At 43.7% G+C, this 21035-nt stretch overlaps 1 protein-coding gene across 2 annotated transcripts; it reads left to right on the forward strand.

The window, feature by feature from the left end:
• The first annotated feature begins 1984 nt into the window (after window positions 1-1984).
• On the forward strand, window positions 1985-21030 carry fn1b (fibronectin 1b). Of its 2 annotated transcripts, XM_058089026.2 has the most exons (46): window positions 1985-2256; window positions 2636-2761; window positions 2849-2986; window positions 3092-3223; window positions 3503-3640; window positions 3726-3872; window positions 3997-4179; window positions 4307-4489; window positions 4624-4800; window positions 5538-5693; window positions 5788-5916; window positions 6793-6936; window positions 7262-7383; window positions 7463-7631; window positions 7730-7906; window positions 7991-8119; window positions 8390-8479; window positions 8563-8757; window positions 9928-10206; window positions 10287-10550; window positions 10684-10778; window positions 11022-11190; window positions 11282-11368; window positions 11515-11706; window positions 12515-12793; window positions 12964-13155; window positions 13249-13338; window positions 13446-13712; window positions 13791-13907; window positions 13978-14139; window positions 14217-14372; window positions 14850-14966; window positions 15116-15385; window positions 15459-15646; window positions 15728-15815; window positions 15942-16121; window positions 16222-16311; window positions 16810-16998; window positions 17089-17178; window positions 17935-18368; window positions 18450-18588; window positions 18660-18845; window positions 19909-20034; window positions 20120-20226; window positions 20310-20402; window positions 20485-21030. In XM_058089026.2, exons 1-46 carry the CDS (start codon window positions 2118-2120, stop codon window positions 20560-20562), a joined length of 7398 nt encoding a protein of 2465 aa, XP_057945009.2. In that variant the 5' UTR covers window positions 1985-2117; the 3' UTR covers window positions 20563-21030. The 2 variants fall into 2 exon arrangements, with proteins under 2 accessions (XP_057945009.2, XP_057945010.2); XM_058089027.2 differs by lacking the exon at window positions 12515-12793 and having other exon boundaries at window positions 1986-2256.
• The last annotated feature ends 5 nt before the right edge of the window (window positions 21031-21035 follow it).

The raw sequence follows: 21035 nt of genomic DNA on the forward strand, positions 1-21035 counted from the left end.
TTTGAGATGTTCTCCTCTGTAGTGCAACATTATTTTTTTAATTGCACAAATTACATTCTTGACTTTCCCTGAACTTTTCATTTGCTTTCTTTCTTTTCTTGGGGCAATCACTCTTTGGAGTGGGCGTGCCTGAGGGCAGCTCGTGGGTGAAATGAATTAAAACAGAGCATTTTGGAAATACAGCTGAATAGGTGTGGATTCTGGAAGATCTAGGAAGATCTGCTGGTTTTGTGTGTAGCTGCTCAAAAGGAGTCCACAGCTCAATACAAAGGGCCTACAATGAGTAGAATAGGTCCCTTTTAAAACATTTAATGATTAGATATACAGTAACTTGTTTCATCCTACACAGTAAAATACAGTATTAGTTGATATATTCTCATTGTTATGCATAATCATAATTAATATTCCCTATTTTCATTAAACTTTTTTTTCTTTTAGTCTTCCTCGACAGATGATTATAGCTATGAGGTGAGTGCCCAAGGTGGCAGAGATGTGTGTGTGTGTGTGTGCAAGCTAAAAATGGGTGTGTGCAGGGCATAAACGCCTCTGACAAACTTTTACCAGCCACTGTGGTTTTGAAACTCATATTGTTCAAACAGTTTCAGAGAGGAAATGATGGAAGGACTGGTGCAGAGCCATGAGTCAACCGGCAGTCTGAGGAAAAGTCATGTTTGCTTTTGACTTCCCATCATGGACAGGGACAAGCCTGCTTGTTTGCACTCCTCGTCTGGGGATTTGGCTTTTCCTCATTCATCATCAACAACAACAAATTATTTCAGTCATTCATTCGTCCTCAAGTCTATGTAGTGTAGCTTTCATAGGCTGCTTTGAATCAAATGTTTTATAACTGTAACAAAGATTGTAATTGTGCAAATATAACATCTTTGCACAGCTGGTGCACAATAGGAGGTCTTATCTAGTTTGATGGTGGAGCTGTGATAAGTCTGCAGGCACAGTTGCATTAAAAATATTCAACCCCGCTTGTTACTTTACATTTATTTACAAACTTTCAATAAATATCTAATAGTAATCAAATCAAATCAACTTTATTTGTATAGCACTTTTCCTGCAAAGACGTGCAACACAAAGCGCTTTACAGAATTAAAACAATTACCACAATTAAAAGGAAAAAACAAAGAAACAAAAGAAAGCCCCTCCTTCCCACCCTCCATACTAGACACACACACACACACACACACACACCCACACACAATCACACAATTGCACAATCACACAATAACACATAGTAGGGAGACATGGCATGGCACTGAGGATGAAGGAAACGCCACCTTTGGGGCCGTCCACACTGGGAGGAGCCTCAGGCCGTGCCATCGGGGGACCAGCACCCGGGGCCCCCGACTCCGACAGACGGGTCAAAGGGACCCAAGGATGGCACCCCCTCAGCAGACCCGACACAGCCCCCAGTGTGGAGGACCCCCCGTGAGGAAACACGGGGAAACAGTTAAAAGCTGAAGACTAAGAGCATAAAATATGACTAAAAGATAAAAACATAAGAAAAGTTTAAAAATATTAGTTAAAAGCCTGATTAAAAAGCTGTGTCTTCAATCTTTTTTAAAAATATCAACAGTCTCCGCTGTCCTGAGGCTCTCCGGCAGGCTGTTCCACAGGTGGGGGCCATACGGGCAGTAATAAAATAATATTATGTAATGTAACATAAAGCAGAGTAACTCAAAATAAACCTAAATCTAAATCTAATTAGTAATGAAAATGCAAATCTAAAAGATAATATAATGATATAACATTTAATATGCATATATTAATATTTTTACATAATGAAATGATATGATCATTATCTGTAGTGCAACATTATTTTTTTAATTGCACAGATTACATTCTTCACTTTCCCTGAACTTTTCATTTGCTTTCTTTCTTTTCTTGAAAGGGGAGGGTCAAATTGCACCAGAAGCCCTCCTCCTCTTCTCCTCCTCCTCCTCCTCATTATAGCACCAGCCCATATAAGCAATGCACTGCAGACTACTCATCCTGGCGCACAGGCTGCAAGGCGGCAAATACCCGCCTGGAAAAGCAGCAAACTATTTTTTTCACTTTTTAAAAGTAATCTGTTTACTTTATCTTGTACGTCTTTTGGGTGCAAAATGTGTGGTGGCGCACTAACAAGGTTGCTGGTGGCAGTGTGCGTGTGCAGCACAGTGCACAGCTTGCCCAAGAGTAAAAGGCAGAGTGGACAGTATCAGGTGTATCCTGAGCTTTACCAACAAGACCCTGTCTCTCCAGGTTTGTGCATGCATTTTCAGTTTTTTTTTCACATCAGCGTGGCTTTGTTTGTAAAATGGGATAGATGACTGCTAATTGATAGGCAATTACCAATGAACAGGTTTATCATATCATTATTTTACACATGGGCAGCCTAATGAAGTGTAACTGTAAGTTCTGCCTTTACAAACATCATTCTGTTACTATATGTTTATTAATGTAGTTATACTAGTTTGAAGTGTTATAAACCAGCATTGCAGCTTACTATAATGTATTTGTAATATTTTCATTTCTTTAGGCAGGGCCAAAACATTACAAACACTTAGTATCAAGCAATGTGAGTTCCACAGTGTGATGTTCTTTGCAAAGATTCTCCTTTAAGTATTTTTATGATTTGTAGCTGGCTGCGAGGAAAATGGTCGCTCATTCAGAGTGAACGAACAGTGGGAGAAACCTTATCGTGGTAGTATACTGCTGTGCACCTGCAATGGAGCAGCAGGCATCAAATGTAAAACTAAGCCTGATGGTGAGTGAGAGCTGAGCGACCAATACCCAAATGAGAGAAAAATGGTCCCTGAATTTATTGTTGTGCCTCCTTTGTGTTTTTCCTCAGTGGAGGAGTCTTGTTATGATAAGCACAATGACCGGACATACCGGGTTGGTGAAACGTACGAGAGACCAAAGGATGGAATGATGTGGGACTGTACATGCATCGGTTCTGGCCGGGGCAAGATCAGCTGTACCATAGCAAGTGAGTCTAAACGTGACCATTTGTGTCTCTATACTGAATGTATGGGTGTCCATTGATCTCACAGTGCAATAACTTGAACTGGAATCCACCTTGAATGATTTCTAGATCGTTGCCATGAGGGTGGAAGGTCTTACAAAATCGGGGACACTTGGCAGAGGCCTCATGACACAGCAGACTACATGCTGGAGTGTGTATGCCTTGGAAATGGCAAAGGAGAGTGGACCTGCAAGCCTGTGGGTGGGTACCATGTTGGTTTGTCACCCGCATTGACAAACTGACAGACCTGCCTCTGTTTGATATCATTGTAAATATTTAACAAATGTGCTCATCAATGTGCACTATTATTGATCTTGGCAACCACAAACTGTACATGTTAAACCCAGGAACATTAGGTATAGTTTGAAATTAACTGTGCTTCTTCCTACTTCTTTTTGGACTTTGGAATTGTGCAAGTGCATGTAACAATGTTAAGCATAAATATCATTATCATTGATGTCCACTTTGTTTTCTGCCCAGCTGAGCGCTGCTATGACAACAATGCAGCATCATCATACGTGGTTGGCGAGACCTGGGAGAAACCCTACCAAGGCTGGATGATGCTAGACTGTACTTGTCTGGGGGAGGGAAATGGGCGTATCACATGCACCTCTAGGAGTAAGCCATGCATACAGAAACACAGATCTGTAGACTGTGTCAGCATGGTTTTCAATTGTGGATTCTAACTGCTTTTGTTCTTCAGACCGTTGCAATGACCAGGAAACCAGGAGGTCCTACCGCATCGGTGACACATGGTCCAAGACTGACACAAATGGGAACACCCTGCAGTGCTTATGTTTGGGAAACGGTCGTGGAGAATGGAAGTGTGACCGCCACAGCTCAGGCCAAGGTGAGGAAAATACCCCACTTCCGTCACAACGCCAATATTCCACATTTAAATATAATCTCCCATTAAAATATCAGTTCTGACTATTGTACTATTTGGTAAATATTGTCTATTTGGACTAAAATAGGCACAGGTTCCGTCGTGGTGACCCACCTCCAGCCTCAACCGCAACCCGAGCCTCCTATTGAAGGAACCTGCCGCACTGACTCTGGAGCGACCTACTATGATGGACAGCGTTGGATCAGAACCCAGGGCAGCAAGCAGATGCTCTGTACTTGTCTGGGCAATGGCGTCAGCTGCCAGGAGTGGGGTGAGACACTCTGGAGACATTTGTAAAAGTTTTGTGCATGAGTAGAAGGGTCTGGATCCATACTTTGTTGGTGATCTTTTCGTGTTCATGGTGTATGTTCGGTTCTTCACCTTCTTTCCTTGTGCAGAGGCCAGGAACCAGGTGTACAGTGGCAACTCAAACGGGCAGCCATGTGTTTTTCCATTTGTCTTCATGGGGAAGACCTACTACTCCTGTACCTCAGACGGACGCACAGATGGGCAGTTATGGTGCTCGACCACCTCGGACTACGAACGAGACCAGCAGTACTCCTTCTGCACTGAGAAGAATGGTGAGACTTGGAAGAGTTTTGAGTTTTGGTGTTGTAGAACCAACTCCATATTAGTGCCTATGGATATAGAATGGAACATCTCAAAGGTCTTGTCGTGTTACGTTGTAACACAAGTGTTTTCTCCGCATTACCAGCAATTGTGGCCACACGAGGAGGCAACTCCTTTGGTGCCCTTTGCCACTTCCCCTACCTCTACAGTGGCCGTAACTACACTGACTGCACATCTGATGGGCGTCGTGACAGCATGAGGTGGTGTGGAACCACATACAACTATGATGCAGATCAGCGCTTTGGATTCTGCCCCATGGCTGGTGAGTGTTTGTCCGTCTCTCTATACATCCATTTTCTACCAGTTGTTAAATGTCAAACACTTATTAATGTCATGTATTTAAGTAGGCTGCACTGCGACCGAGTAGCTAGCGCGCAGGTCACAACTAGAAGAGCCGGGTTTGCGTGTTCTCCCCGTGCGTGGATTTCCTCACACATTCCAAAAAACATTAATGTTAGGTTAATTGGCGACTCTAAATTGTCAATAGGTATGAATGTGAGTGTGGTGTGAATGATTGTTTGTCTATATGTGCCCTGTGCTAATGAGCTAATTAGCTAATGCTAATGAGTTCCGTGTGTGTGTGGCTTAAGAAATGTTGCACTTTTTACACTGTAACTCTGTATTTGTCCAACGTACTAGATGCAGTATTGTATACAACAACTAACTTTAAGGAATGGGAGAGGACACAAAAACATTAGCATAACTGTGTGTGCTACCATGCTCACATAGTCACATTTTAACAGCAACATCATGCTAGGTTAGCTTATTAATTGAAGAAAAACAAAAAGTTCAAACTGACAGTGCCCATGCAGGACACTGGATGTTTAACTACTCGGCAATAACTGATGTGGAGTCAGTTTGAGGTCATGTGAGAGCACATGAGTTGGCCAAAGTTGTTTGCCGTCCGTGACACTGCAAGGAGATGAACCCAAACAGAGACAAATCAATATAGATAGGAGCATGTGACCAAGTTCTGTTTGCTTTTCCTCAACTTTGCAGCTCACGAGGAGGTGTGCACCACCAACGACGGAGTCATGCATCGCGTCGGAGACAAATGGGACAAACGCCATGATGTCATGGGTCACATGATGGAGTGCACATGCCTCGGCAATGGCCGTGGGGAGTGGAGCTGTATCGCTCACTCACAGCTGCGAGGTCTGGGAGCAGATTGCTAAAAGATGTTACGTTATAGTAGAGGCCACAAAATGAATGTTAACCGTGTGTTACCCTCTTGCCTTTGTGTGTCCAGATCAGTGTATTGTAGATGGCTTGACCTATGAGGTCAACCAGCAGTTCTCCAAGCGCCACGATGAAGGCTACATGATGAATTGTACCTGCTATGGGCAGGGACGCGGACGCTGGAAGTGTGATGCTATCGGTATGTTATTGGCACATCATGCTAGACCAGGGGTCTCAGACTCAATTTACCTGGGGGCCACTGGAGCTAGGGTCTGGGCAAGGCTGGGCCGCATCAGGTTTTCCAAAAAAAAAAAAACGCATTTATTAAAAACAGAAAAATATACAAACTTTTTCAGTGCTTTGGTTCCGATTTTCTACAATAAAAGCTCTGATAAAACATTCCACTGTTCTCAAATATCTTAATATTTATTTTTCTGCACAAAATAAGATGAAAAATAAATAAACAAATCAAGAATAAAGAAAATCAATCAGTAATAAATAAATATAATAATAACAATAATAATAAAACGGCAAATAATAAAAACTTAAGAAACCACATATAGTTGGTGGGTAGACAAATTATTTTTTTCAGATTAAAATTAACAAAGCATTATTAGAGCCCTGTAGACATGACAAAATACGACTATAGTCACATTTATACTTTTTTTTATTTACAACATATTGTGCAACTGCAGGGTCTTGAGACACATGCTAACTCACAAACTGGAGAGTTAGCGACCTAAACGGTAGCCTTCAAGTTATTTCATTTAAACTTAAATAGCCAAAAACTTACCACTTCCACACGGATAGAGAGGATAATGAACAGTTATTTAACCTTTAACATGAACATTAATCAAACGTAATATTTTTTTCTGGGTACATGATACCATACAGCATCCATATCAAACTTGCGCGGGCCGCACTAACATTAAACTTTCATATCAAGGCGGGGGCCTCAAACTAGTGTCCTGCGGGCCACATTTGGCCCACGGGTCGCGTGTTTGAGACCCCTGCGCTAGACTGTGATGCGACCAGACCCTCATTTGTTCCATCCTATTCTTGCCTCCTTCAACAGATCAGTGTCAGGAGCCACAAACAAGAGCCTTCTACCAGATTGGAGAGACATGGGACAAAATCATTCGTGGCATTCAATACCGCTGTTATTGCTATGGCAACGGGATTGGAGAAATGAGATGTGAACCCCAGCAGACCCACCAAGGTGAGTCTGCTTATGCATGAAGAACATTTCCTGCTTCTGACTTAGTTACTGTACTTCAACACATTATTCTATTTGCTTGTATGTTTGGCCACCACCAATGAAAGGGATGCATGGAAATCAAAGTGGGCAGCATGGTACTCGGGTGTTATGTCACACTGTATGAAGTCAGAAATTGTTTGTGAGCTGGTGGTTTGGTTGCGTCAAAGTCAAAGAAGCCAGTTTCCACCCACACCGACCAGAGCTAACACAATCATGTTAATGCACCATACACCGCCTTCCAGCTTCTTCTTCTTTCCCCTCACTGAGTCTCGTTGCTACCCCTAAGGCGGCCACAGGCCAGTCCAAGTCATCATCACAGAGGCAGGCAAACAGCCAGACTCCCACCCCATCCAGTGGGACCCTCCATCTTCTGTTCACATCACACAGTATATCCTCAAATGGAAAATTGTAAGTTGCTAATATTATTAATTTCATTTGACCTTTATTTCATCAAATCTCGTCATCTTGTCCCTACTATTATCGCTAGAAAAATTCCCGTGGCCCCTGGAGGGAGGTTGTCATTCCCGGACACGTTAATTCCTACACTATCAGTGGTCTGCGTCCAGGTGTCACCTATGAAGGTCAGCTGATCAGCATCTTACGCTACGGGCAACGTGAGGTTACGCTTTTCGATTTCACCACCACCCTTGGCTCATGTGAGTAATCTGTTGATGTCCATGTATCTTTAGAAAGCCTTAATATATTGCATTACAGTATATGATGTGTAAGATTACATAAAATGATATCCTTCAAGTGGAAACATCTGAGGGAGAGACAACCCAGCCTCCTCCTCTGGTCGACACCTCAGAGTCTGTGACAGAAATCACATCAAACAGCTTTGTTGTGTCCTGGACGTCAGCCTCATCCACCATATCTGGCTTCAGGGTGGAGTATGAACTCAGTGAGGAGGGTGCTCAACGGAAAATATTGGGTAATTATCAAGATACACTCAGTGAGTCCCCGACAAATTTATACCCAAGTGCAGATGTGTTTATTCTCCAACTCTGTGTTACAGATGTTCCTCGAACAGCCACTTCTGTTACCATTAGCGACCTTCTGCCCGGACGCAGATACAACATTAATGTCTACGAGCTTCCAGATGACGGAGATGCGACCCTCATCCTGTCGACATCCCAGACTACAGGTAGAATCAGTTCCTTCACTGATGTCTTTGCTCAGATTTGGAAACAATTGTTGCATTCATAATGGAAATGGAAATAGAAGTGATTTATTGCCGCCGTGAATAAACTAATTCTTAAACTATTAAAATTGTAATATTTCTACATTGCATGTAAAAATGTAGTGATGTTAATTTAATCCTTTCCACACCTCGAGGAGAGGGAAGAGCCACTTTCACTCCGTTACAAACTTAACGTGAAAGAGAACTTATGCAGAATGTATGTTTTTTTCACAGCCCCCGATACTCCGGCTCATCATGCTATTGATGATGTGGGAGAGACCTCAATCCGAATCAGATGGTCCAGACCTGAAGCTCCTATTACTGGTAATCACCTTCTGCTTTTACAGTAAGTGTGTATTTAAATTAGGCAGTCTGGTTGTTTATTCTCTCTGTTTTTGTGTTGTAAGGTTACCGTGTGGTGTACACACCATCATTGGAGGGCAGCAGCACTGAGCTGACCCTGCCAGATTCTGAGACCTCAGTGACCTTGGTTGACCTTCACCCTGGTGTTCTGTACAACATCAGCATCTTCGCTGTAGAGGAGAACCAGGAGAGCGAACCTGTTTTTGTCCAAGTCAACACAGCTGGAACTCCTCAACCAGGTAAAGAGAAGAATGAAGAAGTTCATCTCAGTCATCATTGCGGCCCCTGAATGACCTCCTTTTGATTCACGGTGGTCGTAGAAACAGACACACGAACACGGATTATAGGAGAAAGAATGTGCACACAACCTACGCCCATAAACTTCACTGACTACTTAGTCTGCTGGTCATGTTAAAAGATATTTATTATAAGTACTTTCAAAAGCAAAACCAGCTGTAGAAGGGAACAGTTCAGTATTACAATGTATCTTTTATCATTTGTTTAATCTGGAACACCAAACCTAACATTTAACATCATGTGTTTTTTTTTTTTAAAAAAAAAGCTCAAACTAAACTTTTCCCAATGATTTATTGCAGCAATTACCTCTAAAAAAATAATGTGATAAAGATCCCCTGGGCGTTATTCACTTTTAGAATGACATTTAATACAACCAATAAATTTGCCTTGTTGTTACTCCAGACAGTGAATTGACTAAATATCACAAGCTCCTATCTAAACATTCATTATAGCGAATGTATGATTCATTTTTTATTTTGCATACAAATGCTGGGAGATGCTGTCACAAAGTAAATATGCAATGGAAGTCAAGTGAACCAAAGGCTATAAAGCAGGTTAATACATCACATCATAATCATATAACTATAGTACAGTAAGTCCTCGTTTATTGCAGTTAATTGGTTCCAGACCCGACCGTGATATGTGAATTTCTACAAAGTAGGATCCCTAATTATACATCAAATATTTTTAGTTAGAGCATAGAAAACTAGTATATGACCTTTACAGTACATTTTTTAATAATGTTAGAACACCCCCATAGTCACCTTTACACATATTACCCAATGAATGTAAGCATGTATTTTAATTCAATAATTTAGGCCAAGAATACGGAAAATTTGCAATAGGGTGAGGGCACAATGTTTGAACCACAGTATAGCAGTAACAGTATATAGGGATGACAACAATATACTATACTATGCACAGATACTAGTGGCAGTGAGCAGTATAGAAATAATAAATAGTTTAGAAATACTATTATTATAGAAATAACATCAGAACTTCAAGGCTTAGTAAGTGTTATAACCTTCTGATAATCCTGTGATGTTATTGTTCAACTGTATTGTTTATTCAACTGTATTTGCTTGAAGCATTGGTTGTGTTTCCCACTACAGAGGAGGTCCCATCGCCCACAGACCTGCAGTTCTATGAGGTGACAGACGTGAAGATCACCATCACCTGGAATGGCCCACCCAGCGAGGTGACAGGCTACCGGGTGACCTTCTCCCCCTTGGCTCCTGATGGCACAGAGATCAGACCCCTCCAGCTGCCAATCTCTTCCAACGCCTACGCAGACATCACCCACTTGCAGCCTGGCACTCTGTACCGCTTCTATGTTTATGCCATTAATGGCGGTGTGGAGAGCGAGCCGCTCATGGGACAGATGTCCACCAGTAAGTGTTGTCACGAGTAACATGACACAGTTGAGATCTTTAGCCTTAACGGGCTACTTCCTACTTTCCAACCTCTCCAGAACCGGATGCTCCCACCAATGTGCATTTCACTGACATCGGCCCAGACAGCGCTCTGGTCATTTGGGAAGCTCCCCATGCTGTGGTGTCTGGATATCGTCTCTTCTTGAGCATTGAGGGCTCCAGCCCCATTGAGAAGAGAATCCCAGGCGGGGTTACCCAGTACCCTTTGAGGAATTTGCGTCCTGAAACCGATTATACTGCTACCCTGCACTCTGAGCTGGACAATGTGCTCAGTGAGGCCGTCACCACATATTTTACCACAGGTCAGCCTCCCCCCCTTCAGTCCCAGGACAAATTATTACATCCATAGTGATGCCCATGCATCCATGGCTAGTGGAATAAACTGCTGTTTTATTATGCTTTAATTGGAATATTTCCATTCATTTTGTCTTCCAGCGCCCCACGTGGGTAATGCACCTGCTTTCAGCTCAGAGGTCACTGATACCGCAATCATCATTACCTGGATACCTGCCCGCAGGTTTAGCTACAAGGTAGAAGGAGCCCACTACATTCCTTGGGCTTCAAAAATCACAATTTACCCTGTTGTTTTGGATTTCTAGTAGTCCCTGTTCAACTAAAGGCAGACACATTCATAGCAAAGGGGGCTTGAGTAGTTTTCCTGATGAAGGAACCAGAACTGTTCTAATGTAGTCAACTTACAATAGATGCCATATGTATGCGAGCATTATGACTTCATGTCTAACGTTTCTCTTATTTTCTGATCTTTTTTCCAGCTGTCTGTCCTCCCCAGCCAGCAAGGAGAGTCTCCCAAACACAAGACCTCAGACTCTGGACGCATTTATATAACAGGACTGATTCCTGGAACACAGTACACCTACAGTGTTCAGCCTATGTTCAATGGACGGCCTCGCGGAAACCCCATCACCCGCAATGCAGTCACTGGTGAGTATCTAAGAAAACCTCATGTGTACTAAGAAACAAACGTTCTGCATGGTCTCAGTGTCCCTATGCTTGTGTCATGGTCTCCTTCCAGCTTTGTCCCCTCCAACTGACCTGAGAGTTCAGTCCAACTCTGACACAGGAGATCTCACTGTCCACTGGACAGCCTCCAAAACACCAGGTAAATATTGACTGGGCTGCCTGGAGCCCACCAAGTCTAGACTTTGACCTTCCAAAACATCTCTTCCTGGTACTTCCTCCTCACTTCTCACATTGACTCACAGATGACCAGAATCTGACATCTTTTTCCACCTCCTCCCTCTGCAGACATCACAGGCTACAGAGTTTCAAGCACGCCCACCAGCGGGCAGAAAGGAAACAGCTTTGAGGAGTTAGTGCAGCCCGGTCAAACCTCATGCATGCTGGAGAACCTGAATCTGGGGGTGGAGTACAACATCAGCGTATTCGTAGTCAAGGGAAATTTGGAAAGTGTCCCTGTGTCCACTATTATCACCCCAGGTAGGTGCTTCAGGAAAGGCCTTCACACACACACTGTGTGTAGAGGACACAATGGAACAACACAGCAGCAACACACAACAGAACCAATAGTGTTATTAGTTATTGCACTAAAGAGTAAACAGCTCAGTCAGCATTAATACTGTTGATAGGTGTATTGTTAAAAAAAAAAAAGTCGGGGAAGTGAACACACATTTCACAGCTTAACCAATATTTTGAAGCAATTGCAGGGATAATAAAGCTGCTTGATGCTGACCACTTGCAGCTACTGCCACCTTGTGGAGTGACTAAAACCTACATTTGGAAGTTGCCTATAGCCACAGCTGTGAATGACATCACTGCTGTTACTTGCTTTTGTAGACGGGTGAATTAAATTGAAGCAGTAATTGGATTGCATGAATTCCTTAGAAGTTTTTTTTTTTAATTCAAGCTGCATTTAAGGTCACGTGGGAAAAGTGGTGTGCTGCTAAGATTGCAAATCTGCGAATCAATAATAGATTATCTGTTGCTTCATATGACAATATAACAATGTTGATACAGTGTTTAACGCAGCTTATGTCTTGTTTAATTATAACATGCACCTACTACTGGGGTCTTTGGCTAACATTTGCATGAAGTCAATTAATCATATTAGTGGAGCATGCCCCCAACTGTTGATTTGAATTTTCCTCTTGATTTTAAAGTCAAGTTTGAATGTTGAATGTATCTATCCTGGCACTAAATGTGTCATTCATTGAATTAATCAGTGTAATCATGTCTTTGTGTCTGTCTAATGTTGCCTGCGCTTTTGCACCTGGCCTAACCTTTCCAGACATACGCCCACCAAGACATATTCACTTTGTCGACATTACTGACACCACCATTGGCCTGCGCTGGATCCCTCTGAACTATTCCACGCTAACGGGTTACCGGATAACGGTAGCCACGTCAGGCGAGAGCTTGCCAATTTTTCAAGACATGGTGGACACATCTGCTGGTTATTACACCATTCGTGGTTTGGAGCCCGGCGTGGACTATGACATCAGTATCGCCACAGTTACAGAGGAAGGGGAAAGCGAGCCATCCATACACACAAAGCAAACTCAAGCGGGTGATCCTTTCACTTTCACTTTCACTATATATTTGAGAAGGGCGGGAATTGTGATGACAAATTGATGCAAACATACATTTCAGGGTGATAGTTTCCTTATTTTTTTTTTATTCTGTGGTCTCACGTAGCTTTCTTCATGAGATAAACGTGCTATCCCCTCATTTCCTTAGTGATTCCAGCTCCCACCAACTTGCAGTTTGGAGGGGTGGGTCCTGACCATATCAGGGTCACATGGACAGTCCCGCATGTTGCTACCCCAAGTGATATATCTCGCTTTGTCATCCGCTACCACCCTACGGCCAGAGACCATGATTTGAAAGAGGTCAATGTGGGTGGAGCCTCTAACACCTTCTTGCTGGAGAGTAAGTAACTTATACGTATGCCAATAACTACTGAATAACTCATTTGCTTGGTATCCCATTCTCACTCAACGTGTATCCTAAACTATGATACAGACCTGTATCCTGACACTGAATACCGCATCAGTGTGGTGTACATGTATGGAGAGCGAGAGAGCAACCCAGCCACAGGAACTCAGAGGACAAGTGAGTCCAGACTGATTTTTTAATGAAGGGATAGCGAATTGTTCAAATTGTATCAATGTTTCCATATTTATGGGGCCGCTAGGTTTATAGTGTTCCTCTCCTTCCAGCTATTGATTCCCCAACTGGTTTGGACTTCTCTGACATTCAGACCAACTCCTTCACTATTCACTGGCGGGCTCCTACCGCTTCTATTACGGGTTACCGTATCCGCCATCAGAGGACAAGCGGTGGACGGGCCAAGGATGAGAGACTTCCTCCCAGCAGGACTCATTACACATTGACTGGACTGGCTCCAGAGACAGAGTACATTGTCGCTGTGTATGCCGTCAACAGCAACCAGGAGAGTCAACCTATAACTGGCACGCAAGCCACCAGTGAGTGTCTCAACCACAGTGAAGGTCCCTTTTCCTCATCAGCACGTTGATCATAATAGTTCTTCTACACATTATCAGTTTCAGATGCTCCCACTGACCTGGAGGTGGTGTCCTCCACACCCACGAGCATTACCATTCGCTGGGAGGCTCCTTCAGTTGCAGTCAAGCAATACAAGATCACTTATGGAGGGACAGGTCATTACAACCTCTTGTCATTTCGCTTCCATTTACTGGATTTCAAAGCGGGCTCTTCTGATTTTTCCAGGTGGTGAGGCTCCTCAAGAGTTCACCATACCAGGTACTCAGACCACTGCCACCATCACTGGTCTGAATCCGAGTACCGACTACACCATCACGGTCTATGCTGTTACTGGCCGAGGAGATAGCCCCTCCTCCAACACCCCTGTCTACATCACACACAAGACTGGTAATCAAAATGAATAACTTTAAACAACACTTTTGAGGAGGTCCAATTCAGTTATGTTGTTTTTACTCTTCCTATAGACATCGAGGCCCCTGCTAACATGGACGTGACTGATGTGAGCGACAATGCCATCACTGTGCGTTGGTCACCTGCTCGGGGACCCATCACAGGCTACAGGATAACTGGTGTCCCTAAAAATGGCCAAGGACCATCCTACTCCAAGGATGTGTCTCCTGGTAGGATATGATAATGATCTTTATACTTAACATGAAGAAAAGTCTCAACACATCTCTCAATGAGGGATTGGGTTGGACCCCTTTAGGTGCCCCCCGAATCTGAATTCTTCCTCATACATTTTTCGATGTTGTAGGAACAGTTTAGAAGGACTCTTTTCCAATCCAGTGGTGTTTCTAAAAGCATGCTTTAATGGGTTTGGCATTGAACTCAACCCAATAAAACACTTTTGGGATCAAGTAGAACAGAGATTGTGAGCCAGCAGGACCTCTCTCAGGTCCAAAATCAGTGACCTCTGACTTTTTCCTGATGAGACATTCCAACATTTTGTAGAAAAACCTCCACAAAGAATGAAATCTGCTATAGCGGCAAAACAAACACACATATTTTCTATCAACTGCACTTCCTGTCATGGTGTCCTAATACTTTATATAGTGTATATACTTGGATTTGAAGTACACTTTGCTGCTTCTTTACAGCTCAAACAGAGATGACCCTCACAGGGCTGATGCCCACCGTTGAGTATGTTGTGAGTGTTGCAGCCCTGGGTACTGACGGCCAGCCTTCCACTCCAGTGGTGGAGAATGCTATCACAGGTCTGTGTGATTCTACTCTATTATTACAAGTAAAAAGGTTTAAGCAATAAAATATACGTAAATATAAAATGTTGTCTTTATGCTGTATATTAAAATAACTATGTTGTTTATTCTTCTCGTACATCCCCCTTTTCATCCTTCCCCTGCAGCAATGGATCGTCCAAAAGACCTGACCTTCTCTGATATTGACTACAACTCCATGCGCATCACCTGGGACAGTCCAGAGGGTTCCGTGACTTCATACCGCGTTCTGTACTCCAGCCCTGAGGACGGCGAGAGAGAGCTGCGTCCGGCGCCCAGAGGTGACCAAGACAGTGTGGCGATAAAAGGACTTCGTCCAGGCACGGAGTACACTGTCAAAGTCATTGCCCTCCATGGTCGCACACCCAGCCCGCCACTGGTGGGAACACAGGCCACAGGTAGAAGCTAATATGATCCCTGAGTTAAATGTGAATAGCGCACAAATTAATCATAATTTTGGTGTCCACCTAGTCATCCCCTCTCCGACCAACCTCGTCATCTCAGAAGAGGGGCCATCTACTTTCACTGTGTCATGGCAAGCCCCCAATGCACGACTGACAGGGTACCGTGTGGTTGTCAACCCCGAGAACATCAACGGCCCCACTAAGGAGATGAATGTTGCTCCTGACACCACACGTGTGGTTGTACCTGGGCTCATGGTAAACATTTGGTTGTTTCCTGTGCATAAAGTCTAGATTTTGTCTGTCTGTAACTATAAAGTGTCTGAACGTGTATCGTAGGTGGCAACCGCATACCAGATACGTGTCTTTGCACTGAAGAACTCGGTCACCAGCAGACCACTGGAGGGTCGTGCAACCACACTAGAGGGTAAAAATGACTCTATACAAGTTTGGCCTCCTTACAATAAAAATATATTTAAGTTTCAAAATGTGAAGCTGTGCATTACCCTGCCATTGAAGGAGAAATTGTAGTAATTTTCCTTTTCTTAAACAGACATAAGCCCACCTCGTCGAGTGCGTATTGTTGAAGTGAAGGACGATTCCTTCACACTCACTTGGCGCTCCAAGGGAGAAACCATCACTGGTTTCCTCATTGAAGCCACACCAGCCGCCAGCTCACGTCCCACAATCACCAGGACCGTACCACCAGATGTTTACACTTACACAGTCACAGGTATAACTGAAAAAAAACATATATTTTTTTAATTCAATAATTTTATTAAATTATTTTCAGAGGAAAAACTTGTCTCATTGTGTTTTGCTTTGTTTTAAAGGACTACAGCCAGGAACCACATACTCTGTTAACCTGTACACTCTAAATGGCAACACAAGGAGTGCACCTATTCCTCTTACTGTTCAAACAGGTATTATGTGTGTGTGTGTCCTCTCTCTCTTCTGTGCATTGTAAAGACATAAAAACAGCTAAAAAGAGGCAGCTCAGACTGCACATAATGGGACGCACCTATTCCTCTTACTGTTCAAACAGGTATTGTTTGTGTGTGTGTGTCCTCTTTCTCTCTTCTGTGTGTTGTAAAGATATAAAAACAGCTAAAAAGAAAACCTATTCCTCCTTTACAGCCTTCTGAAATAACCTCCAAAACGCTCACAATGCTCCATTTACCTGCATGTTAAATAAGCTATTGTACAGCGATATTGTTCTTATTATTGTTATTAGCATTTTTACTCCAAAGAACTACTTTACTGGCATAGTGACATCTTGCCACACCACACTGGCTAGCTACTAGCCGGCCATCTGCTAACTTCACCAGACACTCGCCCGCAGCGTGTTAGCACAATTTTCCTTTAACCGTCTAACCGTTCAATGCTCACAAAAGGTCAGCTAGTGAATTTCTGCTCTGCAGCTAAACCAGTGGTCCAAGCTCCCACCAACCTCCAGGTGACATCTTTGACCCCCACCGACATCTCGTTCACCTGGCAACCTCCAGCCACGCCCATCACAGGCTACTACATCACCTATGCTGAGCCAAGAGTAGCCCCAAGGGAGCTGAAGCCACGGCCCCACGCCGGCCAGAACTACGCCACCATATCTGGTATGTTAGTATTATCCTCTATAGCGAATAAACACACAATACAAAGTACCTGTATGTCTTATTTTACTCACCGTAACGTTCTATCATCAGGCCTGAAACCAGCCACAGAATATATCATCAAGATTGTTGCCATCCAGAACACGCAGAGAAGCACTCCACTGGTGGGAAGAATCAGGACTCGTGAGTATTTACATTTTTGTAGTATTTACATGTGATCAAAGCTGCATTCCTAATTTCCGAGATTTTCCTTATCCCTGTTGCTAAAGGGCTTGCTCATAGGGAGTTGACATGTGTATGTAGTTCTAAAAATGCTTCTTGGGTAAAGTGCCTTGAGATACCTTCTGTTGGGAATTGACACTAATAATATTCATTCATTCATTCATTTTCTACTGCTTTTCCTCACGAGGGTCGCGGGGGTGCTGGAGCCTATCCCAGCTGTCTTCGGGCGAGAGGCAGGGTACACCCTGGACTGGTCGCCAGCCAATCACAGGGCACATATAGACAAACAACCATTCACACTCACATTCATACCTATGAACAATTTGGAGTGGCCAATTAACCTAGCATGTTTTTGGAATGTGGGAGGAAACTGGAGTACCGGAGAACCGGAGTAACGGAGAACATGCAAACTCCACACAGAGATGGCTGAGGGTGGAATTGAACCCTGGTCTCCTAGCTATGAGGTCTGCGCGCTAACCACTCATCACCGTGCCAGCACTAATAATATTATTGACTTGAATTTTTTTATTTAGCAATTATTGAATACATGTTTTTAGCTAGGCTCTCATTTGGTTCAACATAATAATATTGTATATATTTAATATTAATATTAATATAATATTGGTATACAACACCACTAAGAAGGTGTACTCAATATTCTTAAATGGCTGAGATTGGTCATAGCTGATATGAACCCCTGTACCTCCCTACCCCCAGATCCAGACTCTTTGCTCCCGGTACCACTTCCACACCGCCCTGGAGATGTCACAGACAGGCTGGATGTCCCCGAAACTGACTTGGGCAACAGAGTTCAGCTAGTGGGCACCAATGGCCAGGACGGTCTTGGTGGTCAAAGCCAACATGTGGAATACACCGAGTACAACAACAATGGACCCAACAGTGCCAACCAGCAGTCCCCGTACGGTCAGGTTCAAGGGCCCCTGGTCTTCTTGCCTCTGCCCGACGCCGAAGGCCGTCGCCAGCCATATGTGAAGTTCAACGTGCCCATGAGTACCACATTTCCCAACGAGACAGGTCTCCCGCTAGAAGCTCAAACTAGAACCCCCCTGTCCTGGAAGCCATACAGTCAGAGCAATGCCTACCTGGTCTCCTGTAATCCAGTCACGCAGTTAGACGAGAAGATGTTCCAGGTAAGAGCTGGTATGGTTCTGCCATTTTTACCTCTCAACATAACATTTTAATGCAATCTTACCTTCTGCATGTGTGTCCAGGTGCGCTTACCAGGTACATCCACTACTGCTACGCTGATAGGACTGACGCCAGGGGCTGACTACAACGTCATTGTCGAGGCTTTGAAGGGAGCGCTTAAACACAAGGTCCTGGAGCAGCTCGTCACTGCGGGAAACACAAGTGAGCCACAATCCACATTAAACAGCCAATGAAATATTAGATGCCTTACTACCGTGTGCTTATATTCCAAGTCCCAGAAGGAGTTCCTTCAACAATCCCAGGTGGACTTCCTCCCACAGACGATGCCTGCTACGATACGTTTACTGCAACCTACCAAGATGTCGGTGCTGAGTGGGAGCGCATGTCTGAGACAGGCTTCAAGCTGTGGTGCAGATGTCTGGGTCTGGGCAGGGGCCACTTCAGATGCGACTCATCCAGTATGTAACCTTCATGTACCCGTAGTATATTGGAAATCTGGGGTGTAGGTGCAGATTGACGCCTCTGTGTGAGGCACTGGTTTACTCGTGTCCAATCGATGAGATCCACACAAAGTCCGTATAAAGTTGCAAAAAATGAAATGTTTTATTTCATAGAATGTTATGACATAAAGGTTAATTGTTCAAAAATGATAACTCAAGAGATCAGAAACAGTAAAAGAAAACTGTGTGCTTCCACAGCAGTCCAAACAGCACCTCCCCCAACATGTGTGTGGCCGCACACCTGAATGGAGTTTTTATAATCAGCAGTACCATTATTTCAAACACAAATAGCAACAACAATTGATTAAAATAAATATTACCATTTCAAATTTCAAACAATATTTAAGGTAACAAAAACTCCACTTTACAATTGACTGGCTCGTACGAGGGGTGTCCAAACCTTTAGCTGACTTTGGGTGAGAGGCGGGGTACACCCTGGACGGGTCACCAGCTGATTGCAGTATTTTATATATTATATTTATATAGTCGCGGGGGTGCTGGAGCCTATCCCAGCTGTCTTTGGGCGAGAGGCGGGGTACACCCTGGACGGGTCACCAGCTGATTTCAGTATATTTATATAGTCGCAGGGGTGCTGGAGCCTAGCCCAGCTGTCTTAGGGCGAGAGGCGGGGTACACCCTGGATGGGTCACCAGCTGATTGCAGTATTTTATAGTATATTATATTTATATAGTCGCAGGGGTGCTGGAGCCTATCCCAGCTGTCTTCGGGCGAGAGGCGGGGTACACCGTGGACGGGTCACCAGCTGATTGCAGTATATTTATATAGTCGCGGGGGTGCTGGAGCCTATCCCAGCTGTATTCGGGGGAGAGGCGGGGTACACCCTGGACAGGTCACCAGCAGATTGCAGTATTTTATATATTATATTTATATAGTTTATTTTTAAAATGTTGTAAAAAGGCAAAATAAACATTATAGCCTGTAAGCCTTTAAAGACTTAAAGACTTCTTTAAAGACAGCGCTATATGTTATTTTGAGTTATTAGCGTCAACATTTCCTGTAGAATGGTGCCACGACAATGGGCAGAACTATCGCATCGGCGAGAAGTGGGACCGCCAGGCGGAGAATGGTCACTTGATGAGCTGTACCTGCTTGGGCAACGGCAAAGGAGAGTTCAAGTGTGAACCACGTAAGTAAGGCTCCTACATGAACTTTGTCGCCCACTATTGGTAACCCCATGAATACAACTTCTGAACGCAAATATTTCTCCACAGATGAATCAGTGTGCTACGATGAAGGGAAAACATTCCAGGTGGGAAACCAGTGGCAGAAAGAGTACCTGGGTGCTATCTGCACTTGTACATGCTATGGAGGACAGCAGGTAAGAAGTATACTAAGTATGTGTTTACTGGTAATACATATATATGGTACAATTGTACAATGGTGGTTATTTGGTTTTGTCAGGGCTGGCGATGTGAGAACTGCCGCAGACCTGCTGCTGCTGCCGATGCCGGTGTGCTGCAGCCTGTACGCTATGGAGACAATACACTACGCAAGGTAATTCTCATATATAGAAATAAAGTGTCATTTACAGCAGATACACTATGGAACTAATGGAAATTCACTATTCCTCCTCCAGAACATTCACTGCCCCATTGAGTGTCTCAGACCCGACCTGCTGGCTAACACACACGTGGTCCCAGATCCTCGAGAGTGAGGAATCAACAATCTGGCACTCGCTTTGCTTTCCTCACTGTCCAATTACTGCACTGCCTGACCCGAGAGACACTGTTTTTTTTGCTACCTTATAATTTCCTGACACATCCAAAGATGTTAAACTGCACTTCTGCGTGAACAAAATGTCCTTTCCTTCATGACAGTCTCTGGTTTGGGACTTTTAAAGAAGAAAGGAAGCCATTACAGTATTTTTTGAAACTCTTTAGAAGAGTTCAAACCCTTTCCACACACATACACACAGGTGTTAAATTGTATGTTTTGTTTGTAGTCATTCTGTTACTGCTGGTGGAAGGGAAGAGGGTCACACTGTCTCTATACTAATTTATCCCATAATTTCTGTGTGAATGCGAGTTGAATTGTATCTGTTCTATTTTTATACTTTGTCTGTGCCGACGTTGTTTCTACCTGACAAAAATCCATTATTGTAATAAAGTTGAAATGATCCTAATTCAC

Source organism: Doryrhamphus excisus, linkage group LG13, assembly GCF_037039965.1.
Source record: "Doryrhamphus excisus strain RoL-2023G ecotype Guam linkage group LG13, RoL_Dexc_Guam_v1.1, whole genome shotgun sequence".
NCBI classification, from domain to species: domain Eukaryota; kingdom Metazoa; phylum Chordata; class Actinopteri; order Syngnathiformes; family Syngnathidae; genus Doryrhamphus; species Doryrhamphus excisus.

Bases quoted from the DNA above. Each gene is read 5' to 3' on its own strand.
- fn1b (XM_058089026.2), top strand. From the start codon at position 2,118: ATGTGTGGTGGCGCACTAACAAGGTTGCTGGTGGCAGTGTGCGTGTGC. The intron at 12,794-12,963 runs GTGATCCTTTCA...TCATTTCCTTAG, and splicing joins CACAAAGCAAACTCAAGCGG to TGATTCCAGCTCCCACCAAC. The intron at 18,369-18,449 runs GTAAGAGCTGGT...ATGTGTGTCCAG, and splicing joins TAGACGAGAAGATGTTCCAG to GTGCGCTTACCAGGTACATC.